The sequence below is a fragment of the Psammomys obesus genome, unplaced genomic scaffold (genome assembly GCF_907164565.1).
Source record: "Psammomys obesus unplaced genomic scaffold, mPsaObe1.curated_primary_1811, whole genome shotgun sequence".
Taxonomy (NCBI): domain Eukaryota; kingdom Metazoa; phylum Chordata; class Mammalia; order Rodentia; family Muridae; genus Psammomys; species Psammomys obesus.
Genome location: NW_026586816.1, coordinates 4,359,678 through 4,378,611, shown reverse-complemented (window position 1 = coordinate 4,378,611; position 18,934 = coordinate 4,359,678). Strand labels below are relative to the sequence as shown.

General features: G+C 42.6%; 1 protein-coding gene across 1 annotated transcript; it reads right to left on the bottom strand.

Annotated features, from left to right (window-relative positions):
• Positions 1 to 1,191: 1,191 nt before the first annotated feature.
• On the bottom strand, positions 1,192 to 18,923 carry Crnkl1 (crooked neck pre-mRNA splicing factor 1). The gene is made up of 14 exons (XM_055602571.1): positions 18,777 to 18,923; positions 16,825 to 16,977; positions 15,712 to 15,803; positions 14,785 to 14,943; positions 14,027 to 14,193; positions 11,676 to 11,854; positions 10,366 to 10,536; positions 8,683 to 8,874; positions 7,217 to 7,276; positions 6,293 to 6,373; positions 4,230 to 4,469; positions 3,237 to 3,338; positions 2,588 to 2,836; positions 1,192 to 1,530 (listed from the first exon to the last, which is right to left on the bottom strand). The coding sequence occupies exons 1-14, from the start codon at positions 18,825 to 18,827 to the stop codon at positions 1,354 to 1,356; spliced, it is 2,073 nt and encodes a 690-aa protein (XP_055458546.1). The 5' UTR covers positions 18,828 to 18,923; the 3' UTR covers positions 1,192 to 1,353.
• Between the last annotated feature and the right edge of the window lie 11 nt (positions 18,924 to 18,934).

Sequence of the window (18,934 nt, the reverse complement as noted above, 5' to 3'; positions counted from 1 at the left end):
GAATAATGTATGCTTCAAGAATAATATATGGCACAGGCTTTTTATGAGTGGACTTTAAGAGCAGTCACTTTTGTCTTAATGTTGCTTGAAAGCAGCATGAAGAGCAGCTCGAGGAAGACTGCCTAGTTCCAGAACAGCATTCTGAACTGCTCTCACCTCCATCTTGAATCTGCTCAAGATTCAAAGGATTCAGTGACAGACCCTCTCCTTGACTAGCACCCTCAGGCCTCAGTGCAGACTCAGCCTCAGTCTGGTGCTGGTCTGGTGCCTGAAAAGATCTACTTTTCCTAGCAGTACTGTTTTCAAACTTACCTTATTTTCAAGACCCGATTTAGTAATATTTTTATTCCATTGGATATACTTACAGTTAATGATCAGATGTTTACTAATGGTTCTTATAGGTGGAAACCAATTTTGAAGAAAAACAGTTCTAGGCACTGGGTGGTGAACAAAGAGACTATGAACAACAGTGCCCCCAAGCCTAGGTAAATGCTGTTTTATAATGTGAGAATACCAACAAGTACGATACTGTGCTACTTTCAGCACCATCACTGAGCACACAAGTCACTGTGGGTCTTCCGGACACCTGCTGTTTTATGACAACTGTTTAAACATCAGTTGTTATGAGTTCACACATTCCACAGCATGCTGGGAAATGCATATTCTCTAGGTAGATAGAACTGCAGAATTCATAAGGCCTGGGAAACTGGCAGTTGTGCTGTGGTAAATGGAAGGCTCCAAGGACTCTTAGTCACTACAAATTACTTTGGGATATTTAGAGGTTACACTAGCCCAAGCCCATTTAATTCTATAAGGAGTGGGCACAATGCTTTAAAAAAAAAAGGGATGGGGTGCAAACAAGATTAACACTACCATATCCCTTTTCTAAGGAAATCAAAATGAGGTGCCATGAAACTATCACATGTTCGACTGAGGAAACTAAAATATTTAACCACCACATCATAGTACTAGAACTGGACTCGTTTGGGTGTTTTTAAAGAGACAGAAGAAAGTGACAGGCTTTAGATGCACACATACCATCACAACAGACCTATTCCTGAAAAGTTCCTGAAGGATGGATCTTGCACACTTTATGAGTTAAATCTTCATTTCCACCTTACATAGGTGCTAAGCATATTAATTCCATCTAATAAAGACAATATGAGCAAATTCTAGGACTCAGATAACAAATCTGTTAAAAATTTTTTTTCTTTACTTAACACCCATAGCATTTTAAAAAATAATGCAAAAGATAGCTGTCAAAGATGCCAAACAACTCCTTACTGGTAAGAATACAAAACATCCAGAAGTCAAAGTTCTAAACTATTCATTTATAAAAAGCAATTGCAACATTTAAAAAGATGAGGGTTCACTCTCATCAATGTCCTTATCTGGATCCTGTTCGGCAGCTTCTCTTTCTTGTTGCTGTTTCTTCCATAGCTTGGCCATCGCCAGAAGCTTGAGGTTAGGCTGGTTGGCAGCATCCTCTGGAAAGATGTAGTCATAGTATTCTTCCCATCCAGCATCAGACTGCAGAAATAAATAAATCAATTAAAAGCTGAGTAGATACACAGCTGGAGCATGCTTTATTCAGAAGGTAGAGTAAAGAGTGTCTGGGAAACCTACAAGTCAAATTCAGCTGTTTACAAAGCAACCTCAAACCCTGCTGCAGAAGGAACAAAAGGCTGGGCCTAAGTGACTAAGCAGCCACTGTAGTGATGCTACTACACCATACTAGCGCACCAAGAATGAAGGACCAAGAGGAAGAAACTACGCACAGCAGCTCCATCTACCTTGCATTTGAGTGTTAGGGGCTGGAGAGGCAGCTCCACTGTCTAGAGCACTTGTTCAGAGGACCCATATTAGGTTTTCAGCACCTGCATGGTGGCTTACAACCGTTCAGTAACTCCAGTTCTAAAGAATGCAACGCCGCCTTCTGACCTGAGAGGGCACCAGGCATGCATGTGGTACCCATGCAGACAAATCACTCTTAAAATAATTTTTAAACTTTGTGTTTAACTTAGTATTCAGCAGCAGAGGCTACAGAGCCTTGTATTATTTGGACTCCTAGCTCTCTTCTCATTCCCAGGTGAATATGGATTTCACTTCTAAATACTGTCCTAAAATGCAGGCACTCGTCTCCTACCTTCCACCTCCCCAGGTCCTGGGCTTATAAAAACAACCAACAGATCATCTTCAACCTAAGACCCCCAAGGCCACCTGCATGAGATGCCAGCAATCTCATCTTGTATACAAGTCTTCAGTGGTTCCCAAGTTTCCTGAAGATTGTTCCTCTCTAAAAGGTGAACCTTCCCCAGCCCCATGCCGACTTCTCACTCCAAATACCATGTTTCATATAATTCCTAGACTCCACCTTTGCTCAGACGGCTTTGCCTCCGTCACTGCCCCATTTTCCAGCACTGGTTGTTTTCCTAGGATCCAGACTACAAGTGGGCTTCTTACATTCAGGCTGTCTACTTCTGCTTTTAAGGATGATCAAATACTACTTCAAAGCACGCACTTCAAAGGCAGATGCATTCCTACTCCTTTGACATGAGATGAACAATCCCTGGTACTGAGCCCTTACCCCATCGTCGGCCTGGACCTTTCTTCTCTTCTTGACTTTTTCTGGCATGAGTTTGTCTACTCTCTCCTTGTCTGATACTGTTCCAAATTCATCTTCAAAACCTCGCCAGGATTCCAGCAACATAAGCCTCTCTTCTTTTTCTTCACAGTTTCTCATGGTTTTGTTGGCTTCTTCATATATCTGTCTGCATTTAGCCACACTTCCTTCTTTCCCTGAAGACAACTCAAACTGAGCAAAACTGATCCATACCTTTAGAAAATTAAGAAAACCAAATTAACCATGTCACCCAGAAGACAGTAACAATGATTATAGAGTTAATTTATGAGTTCATGCCATCTATGATGTATCCACTGACAGCATGCTGTAAACTGATACACTGAACATGTGCCTCAGTTTCAGTACTGGAGCAGTCTCTTGCTTTAAGGTGTCTGACATAGTTTTAAAATCCTGAAAAAAATTTAACTTCTTTAAACCTGTGATTCCCAAGAGATTCATGTACAGCAGAAACAAGGACCTGGGATAAGCTTAATGTTCTTAAATCCTGACAACAGATTTTAAGAACAAGAAAGACATTTAAAACAATTTTGTCTAAAAAAAAAAACCCAAAACTGTTGTGCAAAATAAAATGGATTGACCAAGTACAGGATACCTTGACATGCTGTGTTCGCTGAAGCAATTGTCGGTAAAGATTTCGTGTTCTTTCAGTTTCTTCCTGCTCAATCTCAAAATCAATATATGATTTCCAAAGTACCTAAGAAAATAATAGGTCAATCTTAGCACCAAGAAAGTCACATACCTCTATAGTTCAGCCATTCTGACTTACATCCAGAAACAAAGACTTTCACTCTACAATTAGACCGCATGTGGATGGAGTAATGATAGCATTTTGATGCTTGCCAAAACATGATTAGATTTTTAGACAGAAAAAAAGGCTTTGGATTCAGTTTTACATTTTCTTTTCAGATGTTCAACACAACCAAAACTTGTCAAGGATTCCAGGTACTTTCATGATCCTGTCACATGATCCTATCCCCAAATGCCAATTTCCTGTTACCTAAGTTCAAAGAAAATAACTGCCTAATAGTCACAAGGACAGGACATGGACACTGGAGCTGGCACTCTAGTAAGGAACTGAAGCCACAGGTGAGCTTTAGCAGTACTGGAAGCTCTGCCCCAATGCAAGGTCGCGTTAGTGCAAGATTGCCTAGGACAGTTGTTTCTGTGGCTTCTGCGAGACTCAGTTGGCCTTAGCTCTGCTTCAGTGCTGCCTGTGGCTTAACTACTGAGGCAGGCCAGGGCTCCAGGCCGCCGCAGTAGAATCTAGAAGATCATGTTTCAGGCAAAACTATGCTGAGGGCAGAGGTATGTAGCCTCCACCCCCATTTCCTGTGTTCCAGATGGGGGAGCCTACAGCTGTTTCCTTACCCAGCCTTCCTCCTTGTACCTTTTACCCTTCCTTCCCTGTCAGCTGTGCAGGAGCTTCTGCTGACACTCCCCTGGCCTACTTTCCTACTCTACAAACAGAAGAATCCTAATTGGAGTGGAAAAGACTATAGATTAGCTGAGTCATCTTTTACTTTTAGATGGTAGCTAGGGGGAACACGTGAGGAATATCTCAATATATTCAACTTGGAATCCTCACCTCTGGCATGTCCAAGCGTGGCTGGCTGATGGCTAATTCATAGATTGCCCGAGCTCTCTCGATATCACCAAGGATTGTCTCTAATTCTGCAAACTTGATCCATGAGGTACAATTTTCTGGTCCAAATTCCAAGAACTTTTCATAAAGTTTCCGGCATCTGTCAAATTCTCGAAGCTGCAGTTCCAGTTCTATGTAACCTTTGAATAACTTGTTCTTTGGACATTTGCCTATGGAAGTCCCCTGGAGAATATAAAACGGCCAAGAGTATTGTTATACTTAGGGCTCAACTTCTGTAAACCACTGTCCTAGATCTTATCCTCTGCTGGAGCCAGCAGTCTGTTCTGTTGCTATGCTATCATACTGTCCACTTCCTCAACAGGTACTCATCTGACACGGGGGGGCCTGTGGTCACAGGGGCCTGGTCAACCACAGGTATATTGCAGAATTACACAACTATCGGACTTGAACTCCTCAGGATCCCCTAGAAAATAATGAATGTTAAATGTACAAACCTTTAAATAAAAGATAATTAAGCCTGACTTACTACACACAGGAAGCAAATAGTTTATCTGAAGAAAAATTCCATGTATACACAGTATTTTATCCTCCTGAAAAATTAGGAGGAAGGTACATTCAGACTACTAATTCCAGACTACTAATATGGAGAAGGATCTAGTAACTAGTAGCTATAGACATTTCCAATGTTTAAATAAAATGTTTATAATTTAAGTATTATCACTTAATGTTTCTTTAAGCACTGTTTTCCTTTTTTTTTTCTTTTTTCTTTTGAGACAGGGTTTCTCTGTATAACAGCTCTGTAGACCAGTAGACCAGGCTGGTCTAAACTCAGAGCTCCACCTGCCTCTGTCCCCACCCCCACCCTGAGTGTTGAGATTAAAGGCATGTATTACCATGCCAGGCTGTTATTGTTTTTTTCAAAACAAAGTTTCTCTGTGTAGGTCTGGTTATCCTGGAACTCACTCTGTAGACCAGGCTAGCCTCAAACTCAGAAACTTGCCTGCCTGCCTCTGCATCCCAAATGCACAGTGCACAGATAAAGGCATGACCCCACCCCCAGCTTAAGCACTGTTTTTGTTTGTATCTCTTGACAATTTTTTGTTTAAAGATCTATTTATTTTATGTATATGAATGCTCTGTTTTCACACGCAAGACGAGGGAATCAGATTCCGTTACAGATGGTTGTGAGCCACCATATTGTTGCTGGAAATTGAACTCAGGACCTCTGGAAGAGCAGTTAATGCTCTTAACCACTAAGCCACCTCTCCAGCCTCCATCTCTTGACAATTTCATACACATATCTTGATTGTATCCACCACCAAGTCTCCTCTCCCACTCTTCCAACATGTACTATCTACTTTCATGTCACACTGAGTCCAGATAGTTTTGGCTGCATGAGCACAGGCAACCTATCAGCAGCCATGCTTCTGAAGAAAAAATCACTGCTTTCCCTACCAGCAGCCATCAGATGTCAATAGCTCCCCAGCTAGAGGTGGAGTCTCATAAGCTGCCCCCCCACCGCCAGCTTTAATGTGAGTGCGCTGCGAGCTTCCTGCAGGCCACTATGCTGCCCTGAGATTGAGTGTAACAGCCATGCCATCTCCAGAAGACACTGACAAGATTCCTCTCCACCATGCTGTTCCTACATTTTTCCACCTCTTCTTCCTCAGTGGTCCCTGAGCCTTGCAGGGAGGTAGAAAGGGGTTGTATTTACATCCCACTTAAAATGAGCACTCAGTAGTCACCTATTCTCAAAGCACTGCCTATGAGTTGTCTAACATGTTCCAGGCTTTAAATGGCACATTTCTGTTGCTGATCCCTCCTTTCTTCTTCTTCCATTTTTTATTTTTTTTTTTATTTTTTTGAGACAAGGTCTTGCTATGTAATCCAAGCAAGGCCGGCTTACTGGTGTGTGCCAATGTACCCTGCTTGGTTGCTTTTTTTTTTTTTTTTCCCCTCCAGTAGGAACCGTACAAATTTGTAAGCATAAAGATTGTAACCTCCTTAAAAACTTAATGAAACATGCCCATCCTTTCTGTACTTACCAAAGCTCTTCTGGCAAAAGGCAGGTTTTTCTGTCTTATTTCAAACTGTGCATAATATAACCACATTTTGGCAAATGTGAACTATAAAACATAAGCACAAAATGATCTAGTTTAAGAAGGTCATTTAAATTAAATTTATATTAACCAAAGGACACCGATAAAATTTCAGAGGGAGGAGGGATGTATTTTGTTTTCAAGCAAAAATTGCATTTGTCAACAAAAAAATATACCATGAAGCTGGTGAAATGGCTCAGTAAATGATGGCACCAGCTGTCAAGCATGACCCTGTGTTTAAGCTCCAGGACCCACATGGTGGAAAGAATCAATTTCCCCAGGCTGTCTTTTGACTTCCACATGTACACTATGGCACATGCACAGCCCTCCCCCCATAAATAAAAAATGCAATAAAAATTTATATACACATCTACAATGACCTATACAGGTACCTGTATATATACTCCATGACATGGTAGCTTCTACTTAGAATGTTTTATGGGCTGCTTAAAAATTGGTAAACATCCTATTTCTAAGAACCCAACTCAGTCACAAGACTTTCTGTTTCTCATGATGGGAAATGTGGTAGAGGCAACATTTTAACATCTCCAAAGACGCCATGTTCTCAACCACAAAAGCATGCTCTCAGTTATCAAAAGATGCATTTGGAATCTGTCATGTACATGATCTGTCTTCTTTCTTCCATTCTGCCTTTCTCAATTACCTGTCCTCCCCTGGATTTCTACACTGGTATCTGCATTACTGACTTGTCACAGCACAAACTATTCTCTGAACTACACAGTAGGGGTTTCCTCAGGCAAAGACTGCTTATCTTGTTTATGATTCTCTCATGCCACTCACTGAAAAAATTTCAGTTGATACATATTATCTTACAAGTAATGAAACAGGATTTTGATCCAGCAAGTATACCTTTTTGTGAGGAATTAGTTCCAAAGACGCTTGATATACCTGTCTTGTCCTCTCAGGATCCTGCATTAAGATGATAAAAACCAACAAGCAAATAATGTTACCAATTAATTTCATGCCTACTAGTAGAAACAGCCCATTTCTTAAGATGCTTTTAAAAAAAAATTATTTCATTTATGATCAAAAAATAGCAACTACTTTTGATCATTAAACTTTTGTCTAAGAGTAACAGCGTGGCCAACAAAGCTTGAATGAGTCTTTGTAGAAAAGCCTTAGCCTGACAGTAGAAGGAAAGATGTTAGTCTCAGAACAACAGAGCATAGTAAAGTTACCTTTAACTTACACATAACCTATTTCTGCAAATGCCACCCGATTTTTACCAAAAGCAAAAACATAGAATCTGGCCATGATCCTTATTTGTGACAAAATGAACTATTAGGAAACTAGATGTAATTAAACTGATTCACTGGTCCTTGTTTCAGTTTGTTTTGGAGACGACAGGGCTTCTCTGTATAGACTGAGCTGCCCTGTAGACCAGGCTGGCCTCAAACTCAAAGATCTGCCTCTTCTGCCTTCCCTGAGTGCTGGGATTATAGGCATGTGCCACCACGCTAGGCACTGTTTCAACTTTTAAATGCTATCTATCTTACTGTGTTTCAAGGTTTAAAAAAAAAAAATGGCACCATGCCTTAAGAGGCACAGTTTAAATGATATACATCAGTGGACAGAGTCCTAAAGAAATTTAAAACTGTTTGTCTCGAAGATTGTAACTATCAGGTACTATCCACACCAGGCCAAGCTGTTGGGGGTTGGTCTGATGCTTGTATTTTGATGCTAATTGCTGGCCTTGGAGCTCTGGTTACTGCCTGGATAAACTCTCCTTGTTCTGTAAACCTGCCTAAAACACTATACCTGACTGGTGGGCTAAAGGCCTAACACCTGGGCAAAGTATAATGAATGGAGTAGGTGCTGCTAAGGTTCCTGGGCTTTGGGTTTAAGAGAATCACAAGAAAGAGACAGACAGGAAGAAAGGAGGAATACCATGATGGGGTAGCGTGGAGAAGGAGAAGGAACCATGTGGAGGAAGGACTCCAGGAATGGCGTGAAAAGGTCCAGATGAAAAACATAAGCAAGTATTTATAAAATTATGGATGGGAGGTAGCCCAGATAGAAAAGGTTAAGGTGGATGGCCTTGGATGGGGGCTGGGAGGTGGATGGTGAGGTTACTGAGATAGGGTAGGTAGGAAGACTATCTGCCTAGCCCAAGGTAAAAAGGCAATTATAAAAATCTAACAGATATCTGTGTCTTATTTGATTGTGATAGCAGGTTAAATAATACTGCTGCAATAATTATAGGGCTGATAATAAACATACATAGCCCAACACCCACCATTTTAACTACAATAGCAAGCCGTGATTCTACATAAGAAGGCCATTCATTTAATAGCCCCACACAGCTCCGCCCTCACCTTGGCCTCCAGCTCTTCATAGAGGGCGTAGTTGACCCAGAGGTAGATGTAGCGCTTCCAGTGTCTCTTCTCCTGAATGGGCGGCACGTTGGCAATGGCTCTCTCATACACTTCCCGCACCGTGTCAGCTTCTGCGTCACTTTCCACCAAGCGTAAGTAATCAAACCATGCATCGTAATTGTGTGGATTAGCCTAGAAAACAGCCAGCTTAATTAAAAAACAAACAAAAAAAAAAAAAAAACAAAAAACCGAACCAAGAGCTAGAGTTGAAAGGCTGTCAGAATTGTGAGACAACAAAGCTGCTATATTTTAGCAATTTTCCCCTTCCATCTCATTTTAAAAGCACCACTCCATAAAATGTATAAAGGAACATAAAAAGCCACTGGCTAGGCACCGCACAGCAAAGCCACTTTGCTCTGCTACAGTCATGTAAAAGAACTGCTTCATTTGTTTTGTTTGTTTCTGAGATAGGGTCTCACTCCATAGCCTAGGCTGGCCTTGAACTCATGACAATTATTTTGCGTTGGCTTCCCCAGTCCTGGGACTCTTACAAGGTTGAGCCCTTATCCACAACTTCCAACTTACATAAATGTAATTTTTACACATATGATTGTATACCCTTACGGTGATAATGAAATTACAATGGATATATATCAGATTCAGATTCTAAACAGGGAACCCACCTTTCAAATAACAGTAATTTATCCTGAACACATCTTACTGACCTATTGCTTCATTTCACACCAGACTTAGTCCTTTGCTAGGAGCTATTTAAATCTGACCAAGCAAAAGATACACAGAACAGTGAGGAAAAAATGCTATCTTAAACTGAAATCAAAATGGTGTATTACAAAGACAGGAATAGAACTGTCTTTCATAGATCTCTTGCTCAGGCAAAGAAAGTGTTTGGATCTACGTCTGACCCTTCCATCCTTTTCCAAAAAAATGAACTCAAACAGATGCTACATTTCTTTTCTTTTAAAAAGATTTATTTATTATTTTATATGATATTCTTTCTGCATATGTGCCTGCACACCAGAAAAGAGCATCAGATCTCATTATATGATGGTTGTGAACCACCATGTGGTTGCTGGGAATTGAACTCAGGACCTTTGGAAGAACAGCCAGTTTTTTTTTTTTTAATATTTTATTTTATTATGTATATAATGTTCTATCACATGTACACCTGCATGCCAGAAGAAGACACCAGATCTTATTACAGATGGTTATGAGCCACCATGTGGTTGCTGGGAATTAAACTCAGGACCTCTGGAAGAGCAGGCAGTGCTCTTAACCTCTGAGCCATCTCTCCAGCCCCCAGCCAGTGTTCTTCACCTCTAAGCCATCTCTCCAGCTCTGCTACATTTCTTTTGAGGCGCGTGCTTGATACGAAGCCTAGGCTGGCTTCGAACTAACAATTTTTCTGCCTCTATCTCCCAAGTGCCAAGATCTACATTTCTACAGCTTGCTATCAGTAAAATGTTTTTGCACCTGGGAATGGCATAGGAAATCCAAGTACACCTTGCTCTCCTTTATCCTAGCCACATTTATCCCAATTTGTCTAAAAGAGTTGTCAAGTCTATCAGACATAGCATCAAGAGAGTAGTCACGAGACCCAACTTGCTGTTATGTGTGCCACTGTGGAAAGCTCTGGCAACACCAAGCCTCTAGAAAAGAGCCCACCTTCACTTCTTCTTCATACTGGAACCTCCGTTTGCTTACGATGATATCTTCTATGCCCCTCCGGTCACCAAACTTCTTCTCAAAGATGGTATAGTTTTTAAAGAGTTCTTGGGCCTCTTGCTTTGAAATTCTATCCAGGGCATATTTGTAAATAACTCGTACCCTTTCAAACTAAGAACAGGTAAGAAGATTACCATCTGAAACATAATCTTATTTCAGTCACACATATCATAAATTAAAAGTTGAAGCCTCGATCAGAAAGGACTAATATTCTCTCTCTCTCTCTTTCTCTCAGTTCCATATTTAATAGTGTCACAAAACGGAGCTTCTATTTTCTCCTTACCCATCCTGGGTCCTTTCCCAGGCTGATAGGCAACATTTCCATGGCATACCTGCTCACACCCAGAGCCCCGTGAATCTTGCCTTGGTTCCTCTCCTGTTCTTCTTTCCTTTACTGACTCGTTTTCAACAAGTGCTGCTATTTTTAATCTCTTCACTACTGCCCTTTTTTCTCTTCTACCCTGCTGCTGACCCACCTTCATTTCTAACCAAGAACATCTAAAAGTTCTTATTGGACTCCCTGGTTTTATTACCTGCTTCCCTGGTAGGTAGTGCCAATGATCAAAATCAGAACCTCACTCGTGTTCACAGCGCTCTCCCAATGAGCTTCATCCTCAGCCCTCCCCTGGCTCCACTCTTACAATGCACTACCCTGCCCCAGAATACTTTCAGGAATTAACCAGAAGCTCACTAAAGGATCATCCAGTCATTGTCTCTTTTAAAACCCTCTGGTCTTTGCCTCCTAGAGAGAACCTGAGCCCTCCTATTCGATTATTTTCTGTGTATACCAAGGCAGAAAGGAACTAGCTTCTGTGAGGCAATCCATGTCCCCATTCTACATTGTTTCCTCTGGCTGATGGCACCAGTTCTCTGCCTCCCCGGCTCATCATCTCTAAGCCCTTGAATCAGGATTCCATAAATCAGTTTGCACATGGAATTCTGGGTGTCTGAGATAAGCTCACTTCAAGGTTATGCTCCATTTGCCTCAGGCCTCAGAGTCAATCCTCAGTTTTCTGAGACGGGATGATAGGCATGTGCCAAGACACCAAACTCCAGGTGCTCTTGTTTAAAGGCTTAATTCCAACAAAGCAGAGTGAAGACAGCTACTGTACAGAACCACTCAGCTCCAGCCCATAGCTCAGCAATACACGCATGCTGTTCCGTATAAAATTATGTTTTTGTATCTACAAACCATTTTCTCTATGGACAAGTAAAATAAAACAGGAATAAACTAACTCATCATGACTTACCTCTTTTTGATTTTCCTCAAATTTAGCAAAGGCCACATACAGGTGTTCGTCCATATGCTCATCCCCAAAGAACTCAACTGCTCTCTCGTAGACTTTCCTCGCATGGGCAAAATAAGCATGCTTCTCTTCAAATCGAGCATACTTGATCCAGTTCTTCACAGCAGGGTGCACGAGCACAAGTGCAGGGGAGTGAAGGAAAGAGCAGGCAAGGCAACGCAGTAATGGAGGCTGAGGCTGGCTCAGTGCAAGTCTGCGCGCACAGCATGTACAAAGGCTTCATGCCCAAACAACTGACCCTAAACCTTACCAACCTCCCAAATTCCAACGGTTCATAATATAACTGGAGGGGTGATGAAACCCATACAAAGAAGACTAACCAACCCCCAGCCTGTGATGTCAGGGTCATGTTACTCATTTGCTCTGATTTCAGTGCTAACTTAGTATGGAAGCAGTGGGACAAACAGAAGCCTAAAGCCAAAGAAAGCCCTCAAACCGGCTATAAGTCAGGTGATCTTCAACAACTCATCTGCCTCATTTTTTTCATGTGTGGAAAGGGAAAAAGGGTACCAACCTCCCCCATCATTGCTTTATTAAATGAGGAAATGTTTATGAAACTTACCACTTTCTTGGCAAATGAATGTGGTCAATAAAGAGCACTTATTACATTAAATGCTCAGTGACAACAGTCTATCCACAATGAATAAGTTTGCCACAAAAAGAAAGCTGCTATCTATCGCTAAAGTCTTCGCTTGCCATTTTTATTAACAGGGCACATCAACCTTCCTTGAAGAAGCCAATAATTTCCATAGCTAAAGTACATTCACAAAGAGCAAGGATATTAAAAGCAGCAGTCCCGAGGCCGATTTCCTAAGTCAAATACACCCACGTCACCACCTAAGAGCTAGCTGAGTTACTTAATTTTCACAAGCACCGACAATCTTAAGTGCTTAGGGTCTCTTCTACCACAAACCAAGTGCTGCTTCAGCCTCTATTAAATCACTACGAATGAGGAGAGACAACTGAAGATCTTAATGTTGCACAATAAGGTTCTCACGCTTGCGGCAGTTCTGTAAAACCAGTAAGAATTCTGAATTACTGAATGCCAAATCATTGCTCCTAAGAGGAATGTGGATGAATCTCCCACACACCGTAGTTTTAAATTCTAAAACCAGCACATCCTAACTATTTTCTTGTGTGCACATGTTGTATGCTTCGGTGTAAGAGGTCAGAGGCTGACATCAGGTATCTTATTCAATTGCTCTCCACCTTAGTTTTTGTGATGGGGCGCTCACTGAGCCTGGAGCTCACCCATCCAGCTAGACTGACTGGCCTAATAGCCCTCCGGCCTCCACCTCCCAGTGCTGGGATTACAGGTGTGTGCTTTTTACATGGGTTCTAGGGATCCAAACACAGGTCTCCAGGCTTGCACACCACACACTTTACCAACTAAGCGCTGTGCCCAGATCCAATGTGGTTCTGAGCATTAAGCAACTAGCCTTAGGCTGTCCCACTATAGGTGTCAAACCCCGTTCCACCGGCTTCAGAGAGGGAAGAAAGCTTCCTGTGGACACAGCATGGGCCCCTCCTGCCTTCGCACTCAGGCACCACTACATACAGCTGCAATGGACTTCAGGAACTGCATGCTGAGCGACACCAAATGCTCGCTGTCTGATACATGTCTACCAATGGCTGCTAAAACATAGCAATTAGTAATCTGAGGATTCCAAATAAATTTTAACAAGTGTACAATGTGCAAATAAGATGCCTGTGGGTAACTGGGCTCACAGAGGTGTTTCTAACAGTGTTTTCAAAAACACCATCCTTTAGTCGTTAACATTGGCTAGCCACAGTTGGCTGTTCTGTGTCTATAGTGCTGAAGCCTAAACTCAGGGTCTCAGAATAATGCGAGGCAAGTATCCTACCAACGAGTATACACTTAGACTTCACCATGTTTAGTTTTAATTTTTCTTATATAGAAAGGACACAAAGGCTCAAGGAACTAAATGACTCTGGAGTCAATTACTAGCTGGAGTCACAGCTTGGTAAGCAGTGAACCTCTGGGTGACCTCCACTAGCAGTGCTAATAATCAACACAGACCTCTGGTTCTAGCAGCCAGGACTTAGTGCAAAACCCAAAAATGAACCCGCAATATCACTGAAAAGACTCAAATCATCCCGTCCATAACTTCTTATATGACCAATTTCTACCCCTACAAAAAAATCGTGAAAATGAAGAAACTTGCCTTCCTGACCTCCTACGTCACACTAACAGCTATGTGTCTTTACTAAGGCATCTTTCTGAGGGGTAGACACCTGTGACAACCATGTACCAGTGATGCCTCCAAGGATATAGCGTTCATAAATGGTGCGGGCCCGCTCCACCTCTTTGTATCTCAGCTCGAAGTTGATGTAGGAGTGCCAGGCCTGCTCCTCAGGCTGCCATTCCATCCAGCGCTCAAACACCTGACGGGCACCAGCAACATTGCCCAACATCTCCTCCATGTATGTGTACTTGTACCTGACAGAGAATCACCCAAAGATGCCTGCTGTGGTCAAAATGACTCAGGGAAAAAAGTAAGCTTTAAATTTCCAATGCTTTGTTAAATGCAAAATTTTAAATTTTTGTTTGTTTTGGTTTTGTTTGTTGAGACAGGCTCTCTCTATGTAGCTTTGGCTGTTCTGGAAGTTACTCTGCAGACCAGCCTGGCCTCAAACTCAGAGATCCACTCTCCCGAACACCATCTACCGTGTAGTCATTAACATCGGCCAGCCGCAGCTGTCTCTTCTGTCTTCTGTAGAGCCTCTGCCTCCCAAGGACTGGGATTAAAAGCGTGCTCCAGCGCCACATGGCTGATTGTAAGTTTTATCTTTTCAATAAAAAGTTTCTTATAAATAAAAGATTGTACTAAACATTTAAATTTTTATTACATAGCTATCATCAGGATTATGACTTATAGATTATGTAACATTAAAAACGGTATATTTTAAGAAAAAGTAGAATGTAAAGTTCAATATATAAAATTATTGTGACTGCAAATAAAAGCAATACATAGGCAAGTACTATTTTTCTAGTTCACAGAAACCGCTTTGTGAAACCGTGGCAGCTTACCAGAACTGGTTGACTCGTGGCAGAGTTGTTATGGCGCGGTCCCAGATATTTCGGGCATGGTTGACCTGGCGGTTCTTCATTTCCATTTCTGCATATTTCAGCCAGAGTGTAATATTTCGGTAGTCTACATCTAAAGCACGCTCGTATATGGATCGAGCCCTTAACAGATAAGATATGGAGAGCATCAAAGGCAGCACCTATAAGATACGCAGCAGGTACCTCAAAGTCGCTGCAACAAGGTCCTCCTATGTTGTTAGAGATCTATCATGAGCCAAGTTCAGGAAAAGAGAAAAAGCAACAATGTCCTCAAGTTACTGCACAGTCTTAAAGACAGACAAACATGCAATTATTTCATACAGTCATGAACACTACAGTCAAGGTCTGTACTGGAAGAGAACAATGTTTGGTGAAACGGGCTAAGTGGCAGGAACTCCAGAACTGAGGATGTAAGGGATAGCTTCAGTTTGTTCAAAAGTCAAGGCTGGTAGAGAAGGGTGCCTGCAAGGGGTCAAGTCAGAGTGCAAACAAATGTCACAGTAAAGAGCAAAGGTGTCCTGTGTCCTCAGGGATTGGCAAGGACAAGGAGCAGAGGAGCAGGAGTATGAGGGAGAATGCAGAAAGGCTGGTCTACAGGAACTGAAGGCCAAAATTTTTATCTTGACTACAGATTCCAGCAGAACACTAAGGATCCAGAAAACAGATAAAACACTGTTTCTTTAGCTACAGGAGTGCCGGCAGCACAACCCACATAAAGAACCTCCTGCAACACTCCATGACTGTTCCTCCCAGTGCCCTGAGGTCCCTCAGAAGAACCTTAAGGTTCTGTGGAACAGAAGCTGGAAATTCTAACACAGTACGGTCCTGTGCTTTACTTTTCTTAGTTTCTCAAACCTGCTAGCTTACAGAATCTTTACATACAAATATTACCTTTGAATTTCCTTTAGACTCTCTTCCCATTGTGCATATTTTATCCAGTTACTAATCACAGTCCTATTTTTTCTTATGTTATCTTCAAAAGTCTGAAAGGCAAAAAAGGGGTGTATGTGTTATAGTTAAAGAGAAAACGACTTTGCCTTTTGTCTTGTAATAAAAGTTACTCATTTCAGTTTTTTTTTTTTTTAAAAAGAGAAAGTATGGAGACTGGAGAGATGGCCTAGTGGTTAAGAGCATTGGCTGTTATTCCAGAGGACCCAGGTTCAATTCCCAGCCTCACATGGCAGCTCACAACTGTCTGTAGCAACAGTTCCAAGGGATACAATACTCTCACATAGACATGCAGGCAACACACCAATGCACATAAAACAAAAATAAATAAAGGCTCTGCCCTGCAGACTATCAATGCAGATGCTGAGACTTATGGGCAACCTTTGGGTAGAGTGCAGGGAATCTTATGAAAGAAGTGGGAAACAGTAAGATCTGGAGAGGACAGGCGCTCCACAAGGAGAGCAACAGAACCAAAAAATCTGAGCACAGGGGTCTTTCCTGAGACTGATACTCCAACCAAGGACTATGCATGGAGATAACCTAAGACCCCTGCACAGATGTAGCCCATGGCAGTTCAGTATCCAAGTGGGTTACATTGTAATAGGAACAGGGACTGTCTCTGACATGAACTGATTGGGCTGCTCTTTAAATACCTCCCCCTGAGGGGGAAGCAGCATTACCAGGCCTCAGAGGAAGACAATGCAGCCACTCCTGATGAGACCTAATTGACTAGGATCAGAAGGAAGGAAAAGAAGTCCTCTCCTATCAGTGGACTTGGGGAGGGGCATGCATGCAGAGGGTGGAGGAAGGGAGGGATTGGGACAGGAGGAGGGAGGGAACCACAGGGGGGGATACAAAGTGAATAAAGTGTAATTAATAAAGTGTAATTTGCAGACTTTCACATATGACTTCCATGATATTAGTGGATTAAATAATCCCGAATATTAGCCTGAGGCCAAATCCCATGGGCTCTCTCAGAGCTCTCTCCCAGGCCTTAGATCCTACTATGGGTGGCGACACGGACAGATCTGCACAGCACACTCTGAGCAGACTCACCTTCCTTTTCCGTAGCTTGTAATCATTCAATTCTTCCTCATCTGTGATCTTCTGCTGAGGAGGAGGTGGGAGGAGCTCAAGTTCTCTCTCTTTAGCTTCTCTTAAGAGCTGTTCAGCAGTTATCTGCACCTCAGCTGGTGCTTTGTTTTTCACCTTAAGAAAAAAAGACATTTCTATTTGGGGTAGTGTTCTCCACACACGATGTCGTAAGCATGAAATGTTTTAAGTCTGAGCATAAGATGTCCTCTTTGAATGACATGCTCAGTCCTCCATGAGGCAGAACAGGGTCAGGGGTGGGAGGTGGTCCTGATTTTCCATCTAACGCTGGATACCTAGTATAGGAAGTCCATGCTCAAAGTCTCAAGAGCAACAGGTGATAAAATAACAGCAAATTTTCCCTTGTAGAAGAGCAGAGTAAGCACCACTTCCTCCTCATTATGACCTGTTTACAGAATTCCTCTACTCGCTTTAACCCCTCTATCGGACAAGTTGGTTTTCCATGGCATTTTAAGCCAGCTGAAACTCGTTTACTAAGTTCCCATCATTAGCCTGTAAGCTTCTAGAGCACACGGAGCTGTGCTGTGCAACGAAGTAGCTACAAGTCAAGCATGCTCAAATTCAGATGGACCCTAAGTGCAAATAAATTTGCTTTTTTACTGCTGTGATAAAACAAAAGCAACTTGGGGAGGAAAGTTTATGGGGTTACACAACCTGATCACAGTCCATTAGGGAAGTCAGGGCAGAAACCTGGAGGCAGGAATTGATACAGAAGCCACACTCGGTCTCCTCTCCCCTCACCCCCTTTTTTTAGACAGGATTTCTCTGTGTAGCCTTGACTGTCCTGGAACTCGATCTATAGACCAGGCTATCCTTGAACTCACAGAGATCCACCTTCCTCCGAAGTGCTGTGATTAAAGGCATTCACCACCACACCAGGCTCTATTTTTTTTTCCCAAGATCGGGTTTCTCTGTGTAGCCTTGGCTATCCTGGACTTACTTTGTAGTGCAGGCTGGCCTCGAACTCAGAGATTCACCTGCGTCTGCCTCCCAGTGTGCTGGGATTACAGGTGTGCGCCACTATGCCCAGCTTTCAGTCTTTCTTCTACTACTCAGGACCACCTGCCCAGGTACTGCATTCCCTGACGCGGCTAGGCCAGCACATCGATTATTAATTAAGAAAATGCCTTACAGACTTGCCTATAAGCAATCTGATCGAGGAATTTTATCAACTGAGGTTCCTCTTCTAGACAACTTCAGTTTGTGTCAAGCGGACAGAAACTTAGCCAGCACACATACCCTGGCTTTTATGACTCGGGATGGGAAAAAAATGGCTTCCACATTAGACTTTTATAATAATTACATGTGGAAATAAGAATTTGTCTCAAGACAAAAAGGCCACGTAGAAAAATCAGACCAGAGAAAGACTGTATGCAAAGGTTAAGTGCAAGATTTGGCACTTATTAAGCATTGGTGAAGTACCAGCCACCGTTGGAAACATAATAATTTACTGTTTAACTTTAATTATGCCATTACATAGAGCCCATCCTCTCGCATCCCCTTCACTGTTCAACTTTCACACAGCCTTCAAGTTTTAGCTTCCTTCACAAAGTTTACCCTAAAGTTTACTGACACCCCTCTGGTTCTTGCCCACGGCATAGTCTACGATACCTAGATACATCTATTAAGGTTGCCATTTCTCCCGTTTTACACGCTCACTGTTGCTCTGAGTAAAAGTGGGAGACGCCCAGAGTAACAAAGCTAAGAGTCTGCCGAACCGAGCCAATGCCTCGCATTACAAAAATACCACCCTGGAACCAAGGCTAGTTAGACGCGAGACGAGCTCGGAATGACAAGACCCCTGTCTTCTTGGACCGAGTTGCAGAGCTCGCAGTCCCGAGTCTCTGGTGCCCGGCACCGCAGAAGCTGTGCTGGGGCCCCTCCCGGCCGCCTACCTTGGCCACTTTAGGAATCCGCTGTTTTCCGGCCGCCGTGGAGGCTGCCATGTCTGCAGTCACGAAACGCTAACAACCCAGGCCCACGAACGGACTTCAGAAACACGCTTCAGGCCCACAGAGCCGGCTCACAACAAACTAGATCCCGGAACCGGAAC